Source organism: Stegodyphus dumicola, chromosome 4 (genome assembly GCF_044657685.1).
Source record: "Stegodyphus dumicola isolate Sdum_Otavi_A_Nest chromosome 4, ASM4465768v1".
NCBI classification, from domain to species: Eukaryota; Metazoa; Arthropoda; class Arachnida; order Araneae; family Eresidae; genus Stegodyphus; species Stegodyphus dumicola.
The window spans coordinates 241,761,198-241,776,863 of record NC_140771.1 but is presented as its reverse complement, the minus strand read 5'-3'; the positions used below and the strand labels follow the sequence as shown (position 1 = coordinate 241,776,863).

General features: G+C 30.4%; 1 protein-coding gene across 1 annotated transcript in view; it reads right to left on the bottom strand.

Moving 5' to 3' along the window:
* The window catches only part of LOC118193461 (transformation/transcription domain-associated protein-like), a 313,501-nt gene that overhangs the window by 217,390 nt on the left and 80,445 nt on the right, over positions 1-15,666 (bottom strand). Inside the window, exons 16-19 of the mRNA XM_085816144.1 lie at positions 14,952-15,099; positions 12,298-12,343; positions 10,684-10,737; positions 5,323-5,361 (exon numbers count right to left, since the gene is read on the bottom strand). Coding sequence (XP_085672270.1) covers positions 5,323-5,361; positions 10,684-10,737; positions 12,298-12,343; positions 14,952-15,099 — 287 coding nt within the window. The remainder of the gene's footprint in view (positions 1-5,322; positions 5,362-10,683; positions 10,738-12,297; positions 12,344-14,951; positions 15,100-15,666) is intronic.

Here is a 15,666-nt window from a genome sequence, read left to right as displayed (position 1 = left end):
TTACAATTACTGTTGCCAGTCTAAATTATTTTCATCTAGATCTAAATATTTTTAATGTTATATAAATTGCTTCTAAGACACCTAGTTAGTATTAGCGGTTAGTGCCACTGACAGTACCACTGATGAATATAGGTTCAAATCCCAAAGAAGGCACAAGTGCTTGTAAGCATATAATATGTGCATGGCAAGAGGCACTTAAAATACATGACAAGCAGAAAACCTTCTCGAGAAGTTTGATGGTAGACACTCGGACTGCTCCCCAGACGCTTTCCGTCAAAACTGGAGTGAAATTCCACAGTTAGCGCTGCAGAACTATGTCTGTTAAAGACAGACAAAAGTAGACACCTTTGGCTAAAAGGTAAAGGTGAAAATCACCTTTTAACCAAAGGTGTTACCTTTTAGCCAAAGGTGTCTACTTTTGTCTACTACTACTTAAAGATTTTCACCTTTGGTTAAAAGGTGATTTTCTAGTGTCTGCTCACTTCTAGTCATGCCTGTCCCTTCCCCCAAATTTCTAGGATTTTAACTAATAAATTTAGATGCTTTATTTTTTTAAATCTAGATATTCTGTCATAGAATTTATATAACATGTAGCCTATGAGATCCAGATACTTTTATTTCAATTTTTAGACATTTTGTTTCAGTTAGAGTTTTTAAAACTAGAACTTACACTGGCCATGCAACTGTTGTGCATATTCTATATCAGTTTAACCCTCTGGGCGGCCAGGGGTTTTGCTAAGAAAACACAAATTTCTGAAAACTACTATGAGAACAATTTTTTTTTTTTTTGATTTTAATGTAAAACCTCTACTGGTATTTCATACCTGGATTTGTTTTCTTTTGATATATTGCCTTAATTTCATTGACATATTTTAATATGCATGTATGTATATGTTCTTACAGATATCACAATAAATATTCTTGCCGCTTAGAGGGTTAATTCAGACTGACAGTGAACTTTTGAGCTTATTTTAAACAGTATATTAAATTAACTTAAACTCCAAAATGTCAAAAAGAAACTGTGTTCATTGATGAATTAAACGGAAATTATTTGTTTTCGAAAAAGTTTGTGACTGTATTCACAAAGTGAACTTCATTTTCAGAATTTTCAGTAGCTCATGGTGGTATTTGAACATTAAAAATCACTTAAAATTTGTCAAATACAAGGCAAGTGTAATAGCAGCAGTAGGAGTTTCCTCAAATATACTATTATATTTTAAAGGTACCAGTATTTTAAAGCAAGCTACACAGCATTTTTAATATCAGCTAAAGAAACAACTTTTGCATTTCAAGTTGCAATTCACAAGCTCAGCATTAAATAAGCCAGTTGCCCATCTAAACTGATTTCAAAGCTCTTTGAAACTAAGTATAGACTAGCCAGAACAAAATGCGAAGCTTTCAGCAGCTTTATGAAGATTTAAATAAAGCAAATTTTGTGATGGAATCAGTAAATTCTTTCAACAGAAAGAAATTAAAATTGTGCCCATTATCCTGCATCGTTCTGTACCAGACTGTCATTTAAAAGTTAAACTTTCTAGACTTTCAGTTAGTTTTCATGTAACTGCAGTAATACTGCCAAACCATTTAATGTTGTTTGACTTCTGAATTAGCATTTAATGTGAGTTTTAAAACCCATTATACAACCCTTTTACCCCCCTCACAAACCTTTCAAGGCATTATAGTGACGGCCATTTTTTTTATATGCAGAGTGATAAAAATTTTATTTTCATGTAATACAAATGTAATAAATTCATGTGCCAGTTAATGCATTATAATTAATTGCAAATATAGTAGATATAGAGCCTTTATTGAATTCAACTTTTAATCACTTTACTTAATATTACTACTATTACATCATTCTTACAGTCTCTTTTTGAAAATTATCATTAACTGAGCTTCAGTTAATTAAAAATGCCAGATCTATTATCAAACAAATTATGCTACAAAAAAGTAATCTGAAATCACATCACTTATAGTGAAAATTATTGCCCAATTTTTCTATGATGAAGAATTTTTTCAGCAATACTCTTCAAATAAAAAAGTCAGTTCCTACATCTTTTTCAAATATATCATTTCAATTAATTTTATAAAAATATTTATAACTTATCTAACAAGCTAAATACATTTTTTACTTGCCACAAACAAATTCTCTACACAAAAATAATCATTCAAACAATATAAAAGAGTTTTCAATAAAAAATGGAATGCAAGACTTGCTTTACTAAACATCTTGAAGTAATCTGCTCACAGGCATGATCCTTCATTTTATTAGTTAGTACAAAGCAAACAAAATGTGAAGGTAAGGTTTCATGGAGGAAAACAATTAAAGAACAAAAATACATTACAAAAGTTTGTTTATTTTATTATTATTTGTACATATAAAAGTACAATGCAGTATTAAGAAAAAATTAATTATTATCCTTCATAATTTCCCAATGATTGTGCCAAAAGTTTTCTGACATCAAAATTCATCGAGGAAAGCTGCACATTTTTTAAACAACAACACGGCATGACATGAAGGCACATCAATGCAGTTTGGTTTGGTTTAGTTGATAATGGCACAGCACCCGAGGGATATCTACCTAAGAGGAGGGATGATTTCGTGGAGGACTTTCTAAGGGGAACAGGCTCGTATACGTGTTACACATGGAGAAAACCATGAAAATGCCCATGCAGCAAGCCTGTTCGTCTGGAATTGAACCTAGATCTGAACTACCAGCGTTCAGCAATTTTAGCACTCAGCCACTGACTGGTGGGATGCATGTCAACACAGACTGCTATATACATCATGACACATATTTCCCATTTAATGGTTGAAACAACTCTGGATAAGAAAATGTGAATATCTAACACATCCATTTATTCATGAGACCTCATTCCCAGTAATGTTCATGTGTTCAGACAGGTCAAACAAGAGATGAAAGGCCAGCATTTCCAAAGTGAAGAAAACGAGAAACAACGATGCACATGTGTCTAAACTCAGAACCAAAAGAATCTTCTGACAAGTTAACCATGTATTGGGTCAGTCCATAAATTCATGCGCATTTTTTGGCAGATTTTTAAATAATATAAAAAAACACAATTTAACATTTTAATCAATTATATATTTTCCTCCATTATCTACAATGTGTTGCCATCTTACTCGCAGCTTTTTTTATGCCATTGCTGTAGAAAGACTCTGGTTTTGATGCAAAAAAACTTGAAAGTTCATTGTGTACATCCTGTTTAGAATTTAATTTTTTTCCCAGTAAAAAATTTTGTAAGGCACGAAATAAGTGAAAATCACTTGCGGCAATATCTGGAGAGTAAGTAGGATGTGGCAAAAGCTCACAATTAAATTCATTATTTTTTGCAGCGTTGTTCGAGCCATATGCGGTCTAGCGTTATCGTGATGAAACAACACTTTCTTGATATTTGATCAATTCTGAGGCAAAGTTGTTCACTATAAACTTCTGAATTAATTGTTTGATTTGGTTCTAACAGTTCAAAACGACCAGAGCGGGGTTCATCATCAATGCTGCTTTTTCCAACTTTAAATTTTTTAAACCCTTTTTGGTCAGTCCTTACACTAATAATGTGTTCATCATGTACACTATTAATTTTTATCGCTGCAAAACTGGCAGATTCAAAACAAGAAAATAAAAAATGTAGCACAGCATGTTTGTACTGATTGTCTATATTGGTCTTCTATGGGACAAAAATGCATTCGATATTTTTAAAAATTGGTGATGAACTGAATAATATGTTAGTCAAACGATGACAAGTTTCAACAGGTTCAAAATTGTAACGTTTTAGTAAATGTGTCATAGTGAATTCCATGCATACTCTTAATGTGCACAAACTTATAGACTGACCGGATACTTCTAAAATGCCAAAAGACATGCATTGCTCATTATAGGAATTATATAAAAAAATGACATATACATAATTTTTCTGTATTTTCTCATTTGCCTCATAAAAAAATAATTAAGATTTTCATTTGAATCACCCTCATCTGCATTGCAATGGATTAATCTTCATGAATTATAATATATTTTACTACATTTTTGTTGCCCATATTTTTAATATTTTGTTTCAAAAAATGCACAGCTCTCTTTGACGAGTTTTGATGTCATAAAAGTAGGGCACAATTAACAAAAAATTATGAAGCTTTTCTTTAATACCGTTTTGTAGATTTATATATTATCAAATAATAATAAAATAATTATACACAATTTTAAAATAAAAAATGTCTATAAAAAATCTGAAAAACTATAAATGTTGATCCTCATTATATGTTTGAAATCCCACTCTAGAATAATATTTTTTTTAATATAAAAATACGCATAAGCTTTTTTAGTAGTTCAAAGCAATTAGGTGCTATTACGAAAAACTCACATAGCAATCACAACATTTATTTAACAAGCTGTATGTGAGCTTTACACATTTGAAAAGTACATTATAAAATGAAAAAAGTATATTATAAAAAAAGAAAAGTGGTTATAATGCTAGCTGCCTGCACAGCCAGCGGCCTGAAATAGATTATAAAAAAGAAAAATATACAATAATTTTAATGATTAAAGCTAGCACAATTTTGCGAGTTTAGCTTCTAATTAATAACATTAAAAAACAAATGCATTTATTGCTCTGAAATTGCTTTGTTAATTACAGAGAGATTAAATTTCAAAGAAAAATTAAATATATGAAGCTTCTCTGACTGGCAAACATACTGGCATGTGGAAGATCAAAATATATTATTTCTAGCAGGGGTAACATATTTCTATATGTGAGTTTTATGATTAAATTTGAAACATAAATGCTTACAGCTTCTCAAGTAGCAACACACTGCTTTTAACTGAGTTTACTGATTAAATATGAAAAACATAAATATCTTATGTTTTCCTAAATGGCCCTGCAATGCTTAAATTGCCAAATTTATTAATCAGTCACTAATTAAATTTGCCATAAATATAAAATATGTAAAAAAAATTAAAAATACAATGTTCATAATTTAATAATAGAGATGTCAAATTCAAACCTTAATGAAAAACTGTTATATAATTATTAATTCACACTTTACAGACTTCTCTTCAGAGTTTTAACTTATGATCATATCAGGTTTTAACAAAAATTAGAATCAGTCAACAATGTAATTGTTTACTTAATTTAAGAAGCAAATACTTTTTATATTTATGGGCAATAACTAAGCATTCAACAGCTCCTACTTATGTCTATTTAGAAATCACTGTACTTTCAAGGGATAAAACTGACTTTTTTTTTGTGGGGGGGGGGGATTCTACAGAAATTTTAAATAAAAAATAAATAAATAAATTTTTTTCTCACCATAATAGATGGGTTCCGAACTATGCAATTAATCATGTACTGAAACAAAATTAGAAAACAAGAATTATAAGAAAGTCTTAAACCTAATTAAAAAGTTAGAAAAAAAGAATTACAAGAAGAATTATTAAAAAAATTTAAACACGAAATTTGATCATTCTTACAGAAATACATTTGTGGCAACAGCATTTTATAAAACAAATTATTCTAGCTTATACAAACTATTAATAATAAAATGGAGAAAAATATAAACAGATACAAAATAAATTTATATAAATATTAAAAATTTCACATACTATTATGTTCTCTCTTGCAAATTTTATTGCCATCATTCAGAAAATTCAAAGCACTTAAATTTCTTTCAACTTATTTTTCTTTAGTAATTTTTTAACCAGCTTTAAAATATGGCCACACTATTTTATACAATTCATTCCTTTCTTTCAAATCTTCAGTACCCTGATGATAAAAGACTTTGTATTTCAGTCCAAAAAATGAACTGGGCTCTTTTCACGCATCATATTTCAAATGAAAAAAAAAAAATCATTATTAAGAAGGCTCTGAAGAATTTGAGAAAGATAGTAACTTGATTGTGTCAAAGTTTCCCAATAAAATTGTTTTAATTTCTGCAAAATTTCTTGTGCCAGTTGTCATAATGAAATGGCATGCCTATTTAAATACTAAACACTGTTAACTATCATCAATCCATTTTATTAACCCCTTTCTTCAGTTGTGTCAACTTTTGAGGGATGGTTTGATATTCTAAAAAAAACTCACGATAAAAGCAAACATATAGAATGAAAACATGAAAACATCCTGAATAAAAACATCTTTTGAAAACTACAAATAATGTCTTGCTTTCATCAATCCACAATTTTTACATTTCACATTCCTATACAGGATTCATTTTTCTTCATCAATGATTTTTCAGTTGAAAAATGTCCCTTTTTGAATTGAGAAAGTAACCAGTGAAAAATTGCATTTGTTGCCCAAATTCATAAATGATAATCCATATGATACTACTGACTTATTCAAAAACTTTTCCTACAGCATTTTAATTCTGACAGATTATTGAAGGGATTACTTAAGCTTCCAATACAAATCTTCTACCATTAAACTAGGATTTTGCTCTATCAGTGAATGGAAGTAGAAAATGAAAGACATGATATGACTAACATTTCATAAAAAAAAATTGCATGCTTAATAATACTGCAGTAAACTGCGAGGATAATTTACAAGTAATTTGAATTAAAAAAATTAATTTCTGAAAATGTTAAGCTGAACGATAATTAAATTACAATTTAGGTTTAAGATTATAATACATCTTCTATTGTGAAGACGTTTTAATAGCAAAAAACTGTGACAGAATACAATAACATAACTAAATCTAATAGCCAAAACTATGAGATAGTAATCACAAAAATGTGAGCATTACAGATACGGAGAGAAATTCAACTGAAAGAAATTATATAATACTACCACATTTCACTCATTACCAACTGTTTGTAATGGCAAAAATACTCACAATATAAAAAAGTGTTTGTGCTAATAAACACTCATAAATAAATTAAGCACAAATCACCAGTCTGTTAATGAAGAAGACTAGACAGATTGTATCTCTTCAGTCCAATGCTCATTCAACAACTTCCATGATCCAGTTCATTTTGAGCCTGCCACCAGGCCAGTGCCCACACATTTTGATTTTATGACTTTATTTTTTTCCTACATTTAACTGCATTATAGCCCTCAAATACATCAATTAACAGACCAAGAGGTGCAAAAGATAAAGTAGTACTAACAAATGTAAGCATAAATCATTAGTTATAGTTGAAAGTTTAGAGTACACTAAAAATTACACAGGTTTTTGGACGTTTAAATGAGAAAATTTCAGCCTTGAAGATCATGCCCACTCTATATGACCATCCACTACAAACAAGGACCTATTAAAAGAAGCTCTTTCTGAAAATCTGCATAGACATGCAACCCATTCTGATCTATGCATACCCATACTTTAACACAGCAGAATGCACTTGCTTCAGTTTCTGCATGTGATCCTTTGCTGAAATAAAATAAAGAATCTCCTCCTTTGGCACGGTTCATCAGTGCAGATGAAAACTGGATACTATACAATAAAGCTGAAAAAAAAAACATCACAGGGTAAGCCAAATGAACCTCTTTTAGTAACATTAAGAAAGGGGCTAAATCCCCCCCCCAAAAAAAATATTGCTTTGTGTATGGGACTGTGTGCTGGGACTACAAAACAATTCTACATTATGAGTTGATGCTACCAAAACAAGCAATAAATTCAGAAAAATACTGTTTCCAAATAGCAGTTTTAGAGGCAGAAATCTAAGCAAAGCATTTAGAGCTGACCAGTCATTAAGATGTTGTATTCCATCATGACGATGCTCGACCCTGTACTTCAATGAATTCAGACAACGACTTACTGAATATGGTTAATCTATTTTTTGTTCCCCTTTCCATCTTCCCCAGATTTTACCTCCTCAGATTTTCATCTCTTCAGCTCACATCAAAATTTTCTGAATGACAGTGACACCACATCATAGACTACAACGTCTGTGGTGCTGGGCTTGAGCGATGTGGACGACAGAATGGCACAGAGGCATGTTCTCAGATAACTCACTCTTCTGTTTCTCCAACAGAAATGTCACCACATACAAGTGTGTCGTCGATGTGGAGACAGGTCCAATCCAACAGCAACTGCGCAACATCCCGTGCAAAAATGCAGCATCATGGTTTGGGGCGCAATTGTGTAAGATTCCAGGTTACCTCTAGTTCGTATTTAAGGCATTGTGCCAGCCTTATGATACATGGATGATGTGCTGTGGTCTTTGAAGGTATGGGACTGACAAGTGCCCTTTATCAGTAGGATAATGCCCGACCACACACTCCTTGCATCAGCCAACGTGCTCTGCAAGTTGTACAGATGCTTCCCTGGCTACAGTTCTGTCCTGATCTCTCACAAATCAAACACATTTGGGATATGATTGGACGCCATTTGCAAACCTTGCCATTCCTGCATTCAGAAGATGAACTGTGGCAAATGCTTGACATGGAATGGAGAGCCATTCCTCAGGACACCATCCATAGTCTCCTTAACTCTGTACATAGACATGTTGCTTTGTGTATTGCTACCCAAGGTGGTTCTACAACCTATTGAGCTGGCGCTGTTCTCGCTCTATATTACGCAGATAATTTCGAAATAAATATCACCTATTGTTCATTGCTGTCTCTCTCTCTGTTTACAAAGTTTCATCACTTTCTGGTCACTAACTGCTGATAAATGCTAAGATACTGCAGATATTTTGTACAAGAAAAGATGCAATATAAAAAAAGCATCTCTTCTACATATAGTCTGCATCAGATCTGTTGTAAATAGTATCCTTTTTTTTAAAAAATTACTAACTACAACTGATTTTAATCCTTATATTTCTTCCAAAATAATAAAGAATATTTCCAGTCTTGTATACATGATATATTTGTTGCAAGTAAAAATAAATAAGTAAATAAAATATAACATTTTTATAAATGCAAAAAGCAATTATAATATGGGAATGGAAGAAAGCTTTCTTCAGAAAAATGAAACACATATATATAATAAGAATAGAATATAAAACAAATATAAAATAATAACAGAAATTCATTTTCTAAGCAGCAAATATTTGGATAATAATAAAAATTATGGTTTTCTTTAAGAAATCAAAGTTATTAAAATAAACAAAATGATTTAAACATAGCATTCCCATATCATTTTGCCTAAAACTGTCTTATAATAACACTAAAAGAAATTATAATGCATCTTCACTAAACTGCATATTCCTTTGATAAATAGAAAATTATATAAGGTGTCGCTATTAATTTCCAAGACTACTCTAATAACACCAGAACATATGATGTGAAAAACGTAAGCTTTTACTATGTTTCGAAGTAATCCCCATCTGCCATAATGCACTTCAGTGCTCAGCTGTATAAGTTGTGGAAACAATTTTTAAAGTCCTCTTTCGGAAGGCTCTTCAATGTCAACGTCACATTTTTCTTGATGTCTTCAACACCCACAAAGCATGTTCCTCTGATCACCACTTTGAGTTTGGGAAATAAAAAGAAGTCTGTGGGGGTCTAGTCAGTAGAGTATGGCGGATGATGCAGCTCCACAACCTAATGCTTGGCAAAAAACCTCTTCACTGGCAATGCAGTGTGGGGGCGGGCATTATCATGCAACAGAAAACAATTCCCATTCTGTTAAAAATGGGGACGTACTCTGTGAATTTTTTGTCACAGTCAAGAACTTCGGCATAAAACTGTCCTGTAACAGTAGTGCCTGGTGGGACAAATTCATGATGAATAAGTCTTTCACTATCGATGAAAGCGATTAACATGACTTTGACCCTTGAAATCGAAATTTTTTCTGTTTAGGAGAGCTGGGAGACCGACATTCTGTGCTCTGTCTCTTGGTTTCAGGGTTGTATTGATAGCACACGTCACTATCGAATCCAGGAAAGCAGGGTCAGAGATAGCGTTTTTTATGAGTTAACCACACGTGTCCATTCTGACTTGCTTCTGATCATCCAATAAACAGTGTGGGACAAATCTGGAACACACCTTGTGTTTTCCTAGGTCTTGTGTCAGAATTTGGTGAACCACCTCTTTGTCGATGTTTAGTTCACTGGCCAACATTCGAATAGTCAGTCACCGATCTGCTGTTACAAGCTCATGAACTTTCTCAATTGTTTAAGGCATACGCACAGAAATCAGCCTTCCAGTGTGGGCATCATCTTCAACACTTTCACAGCCGTCCCAAAAACGTCCATACCATTCAAATGTGTGGGAACCGGATTATGCTTTCTCACCATACACTACTTGCTTCAACATTGCATATGTTTCTGTTGCACTTTTACGCAGTTTAAAGCAGAACTTGATGTTCAACCTTTGTTCCATTTCAGCACTTCCACAACACCACTTTCCCACTTCGACAACAACACTTCACCAGATACGTTTCCACGTGTCTTTTCCAGCCAAGCTCGTGTCTACAACTGACGCGCGCTGTGGGGAGCATGTGCAGATGTACCACTTTCCAGATACCAGCAGCACCTCTCTCAGGCGAATGATCGGTTTCATGCTGTGACGTCAGTCCTGAATATTAATAGCCACACCTTGTATATTAGAACAATGTTATTATTTGTAATATATTCCAAAAGCATATAACAGACTAATTCAATTTATGTATTAATTACTAATCTTAAAAAACAACAAATTATAACTTATTTTTACACATTCTCTACTGTCACCAAATATAATTTCACTGATATGAATACTGAAATATAATTTTTAGAACTTAAAACTACTTACTTCTAACACCTTGGAGAAAATTCCTTCAAACGTAATGGGATGAAACATTGTAAACTGTGTTGGGAAAAAAAAAAAGAAAGTATTTACAAGGAAAATACAAAAGATATAAATTATAAAGAACATCAGCAGGTCATAAAATATTTTTGATAATTCAGCAAAACTTTAAAATGTAACACAAGTAAATAACTACAAATAGCACAACTACAAAAACACAAAATTACAGATTAAATAACAAAATTATATCATTTATGAAAATAGCTAAATTATATGCTAAACATACGAGATTTTATGTAAATGAAGCAATTAAAATAATACAAGAAAATACCAAATACATAATACTCTGCTTAAAAGTGCACTGCAAAATCAATACTGGTTATTAGAAACCCAATCATTTATTAATATTTATTTGGAATTAATTAATATTTATTTTCATTTCATGTAATTAAAACCAGTTTACGCATGCTCTCAGTTTATGATGTAATAATACAGAAACGAGAATGAAGGAGATTTATTTTACATTTTAAACTTCAAGAACCGAAATTACGAACTTGAAATCTATTGCTCACATATATCACTAATTATACACGAGGATGTACTACAAAAAATAAAGATTATAAAACTGCTTTGCTGAAGATTTTTGCCTTTTTGATTTTTAACAAGGATTAATATACATAAGAATAATATATTATATTTATTTATATATAAATATTTAGTACCATATGTAAACCTATACAGAAAAAAAAAAAAAAAAAACTACTTGAAAGCTTAGGTACTTTGCCATTTTGCTGGTGAAAATCTCGCCAAGCAGACTTTATTGGCAACAACATACAGTATACAGATAAAAAATGTTAGTTCTTAAGAATTTTTTATTTTGAAGGCATAAACTTCTTAATAACATTTAAAATTTTGTAAAAAGCCAATAAATTTGTAAAAAGACATTAATTTGAGAATTTACTATGGTTCAACATCCTGATTCGCTGGTTCATATCAAGTAATCTCATCTCACATAAACTACACTACAAAAATCTAATTCTCTCAGTAATTATCTACTTTAATTTTAAGTTAAATTTTAATTTGGAATACAAGTTTAAATGAAAGAATTATTTCAATTCATACAATAGCTTACTCAGAATATTGTAAAACTGCAGTGCTTTACTTTGCTAGTGCATTCTCATTAGAATTGATGAATTTAACCCTTTGCCTTTTCCATATTTTCACCTTTGGGTGAGCAGTGTGATTGCATCCTAATTGACTTAATTACCGCGAATGGCCTTAAGGCATAAAATTGAACTATCTGGTAAAAATGCTTTGTAATTATATGTCAGTATTGAAAGAAACAATCAATCTGATAAGAAATAGCTGTGTGTGACTTGTTTTGAAAATGAGGCGTAAAATGTTACCAGCGAGGATATTCCATTTGTTTGGCATCGGTTGTACCATTATTAGTGACTTTATCGCTTACGCCGGCAAAACGGAAAAGTACCGAAACTTATATGGCACATTAATATTTTATCATTTATTATACTATAAAAAATACTATTATCACTGCTAATTGCAATAATAATAAATTAATTTATTTATTTGCATTCTATAATATTACATTTAAGTACTTACTATTTCTGCCAATTCGCCAATAGCATCTTTTTCTTCTTCTTGCGAACTATTAACAACAAATTATTTCAAATAAATATATATAACTAATGAAACTTGGTAATTTTGGACTTCAAAAGCCCAGAACTTGCCCTAAAGCTGCTATGTAAGTAAATATGAATGTATTTATTAAGCAGTTTTTCAATTATCTTCTAGACAAAGAAATTGTGAATATTAATAAAAAATAATGAATATTAATGAAATAGACAAATAAGATTAATAAATGTCCATTTTTATGAAAAGATTAATTAAAATTCAAGAATTGTCTATTGAAAGGAAATAATTCATTAAGAGTAATATTTGGGCAAAATTAAAAACATGAGTCACTTTTATAAAAATAGAGTAAAAAAAGTAAAATAATTATTGCTATTAATTGATTTTTCAAGGGAAACCAATCAATTTCTGATTAAGTCACAGTAATTAATGGGAGTAAACGTGTTTCCTCATCTTACTAAGCAAGAATTAATCATAAAAACCAAATAATGTCAAAAAATTAACGATATAATATAATACCAAAAACTGATATAATATAATCATAGTTTAAGTCAAGGAAAACATTTAATTAAAGATTTTTAATATTCTTGCACAAGACCATTCTCGACACATTTGCTGTTTTGCAAAATTAAAATAGTTTCAGACAGAACATTCAAAAAGAATTAAACAATTCAAAAACTAAAGACATAAAAAAATTAATAAGAAATAATAATAAACCTATATTTTCTTATCTTACTAGAATAAAAATATAACATCTTTATAAGAATGAAAGGGTTTTTTATATTAACAAAAATAATACATGAAGATGGCCAGAAATGAATTAAATTTAACTTATATGTTTGTTAAATTTAAGTGGACAACAAAATGACAATATTGTTTGACGTTTGCTGTAACTTGGAGATTAAGAAAGGGTGGTGTTGGAGAAGTGTGGGTGTAAAAAAGTAGCTTGGTAGAGGCTATTTTAGGAAGGCAGGAAAAATTAGAGGGTGTTCAGGCTGGCAGAAATGTTGGTGAGAAAAGTCTTGCTCAAGCTACATTATCTTCAAACAGTAACAAAGAAATGAAATCAATTTATTTGTGGCTGAAAGAGTGAAATTGAAAATGAATACAGAAAAGCAAAAAATCTTCACTTGTATTGGGCTTCAAACAAGTCTTAGAAAAGGAAATTTCTTCATTTAGTTAGTAAAAGTAAAGAAGTCAGAAAAACTAGTGCATTACATCATTTATAATAATTATAAGAATAATTACAGAAATTTATAAATCTTTTAACTCAGAGTCATCAAATATTACCTGCCTAGATGGTTTAGGGTAATATTATCATATCCCCACAGTAAAACGCTTATACCGAGTACCGAACGCTGCCTTTTTTAAGACAAAAATTAATAAATTTATTGGACATCTGATTATTTGTTAGAACCTTAATAAGCATTAAATTTTGAATTTGAATATCAAGTGTAATATATAGAATATAATACACTCATATTAAAAAAATTTAGGGAAAATTTGGCATTTTCAACTTAGGCCTTAATTAATGCACGATATTTTGGAAAGCATGCAGACAAATTAAATTTAGCATGCAGAAGAAAATTAAAACTGAATTGATAATTTTTATAATTATATACTACTTTTGTCATCTTCAAAAGATTTAGATGTGCAGATGGTTTATATATTTCAAATTAAATTCAAGTTATCTAACTGCTACAATCTAATACATGGTACAAGAAGTTAAATTCTGTACCCAGAATGTAACCTCTGAAACTCTGAATTTCTATTCTTTTCATTAAATAAATAGTTCAATGCTATAGTAATGTGTGCAATTTTAACTTTCTATACAATTACATCTAAATCAAGTATTTTTTAAAACTTTTCATGTTTTTCTCAATTTCGTATATTTTTCATAATACAAAAATTATTATTTTACCAAAAAGAAGCATCTGGTTCAGTAAATGAGAAAAACAAATTAACAACAGTTTTTATTACATGTTATAATGAGAAATATTTACACTAAAGTGAATAAACGACAAAGCAATATTCATATTAATTGCAATCAGCAAAATTTTTCAAACCTTCCAATTACATTCACCAGCATTTTTTTTAAATTCTGAATTAACATATTTTGCTATACTTCTTATCATATTACAAATCAAAATACTTTAGTCAAAACTGTGATGTACAATTTTACCTGCCGAATAAATAATAGTAAGAAAGAAAGAAATAACTAAAAAAAAATGTAACTAGAATTTAACAAATTACAAAAATTACAAAATTAACTAAGAAAAATTTAAAATATTACAAAACAGAAATCTGGTTTTCTAATTAAAAGCTACGACTGATTTTTTTGTCAAAGTTCTAACATGTCACATGATACCTTTAAAAACACATGAACAGTAGGCTTTCATTCCTTTTGAATTAGAATGAAAAATAGGAATTACTTTGTTACCATTTTCATATATTTTTGCTTTTGATAGACTTCTACAATTTAGGTGAAAACATGTTATAAATACATCTAACTTATTAGAATAATATTAAATTTTAATTAAATTAAAGCTGACTTACATAAAATTAGAGTAATCTCTTTGCATGTAATTTCAAATTAACTGAATGCAGGCTAGCAAAATTCATACCTCGTTACTGTCGCAATTCTGCTTGGAATTACAAAAATATCAAGAGCTTGTAAGGCATATTTAAGGAACTTTATGCATGCATTTGTTTCTTTCACATCAAGTTTACTTAAGGAGGCATTAGTTTCTTTCACATCATTTCGCGAGACACCTAAAAAAAGCAAAAGAGAGGTCTATATATATGTATGAAGAGTTATAATTTTTTGGTTAACATTTAATTTATAACCATATCAGAAAACAAATATTTTTGCTCCCTGTGCCAAATATGATATAATTAGGAACTAGATAAACAGTACTCACCCTGTGGCATTTTCCATTAGTTTTACATGAGTCACTGAACAAGAATTTGACAGTCTATTTATAAGATTTCCTAAGTAAATAATGTCCCTTGCTGTCCAAACATGTAATTACTGCATGCATTTGCTACAGCAATACTCATACTCAGTGATTTAAGTAAGGTGACCAATAATGAGTTATCTTGTAGTTGGCAAGTAAACTCAGCTTGCTAGCTACAAGTATTCTCATAGGTGGCAATGAATGTGCTAAACTGATTTCTCTAAGAAAAATTCACAATTTCAGTTGCAGTTTACTGAATGTTTGATATTTTCATTACAAAAATATCAAGCTAGTGATATAAGTACAATATATAACTTGACATTATTGGCCTATAAGTTTCTAAATAACAGCTGACGCATGGTCTACTTTAAAAAAGAATACT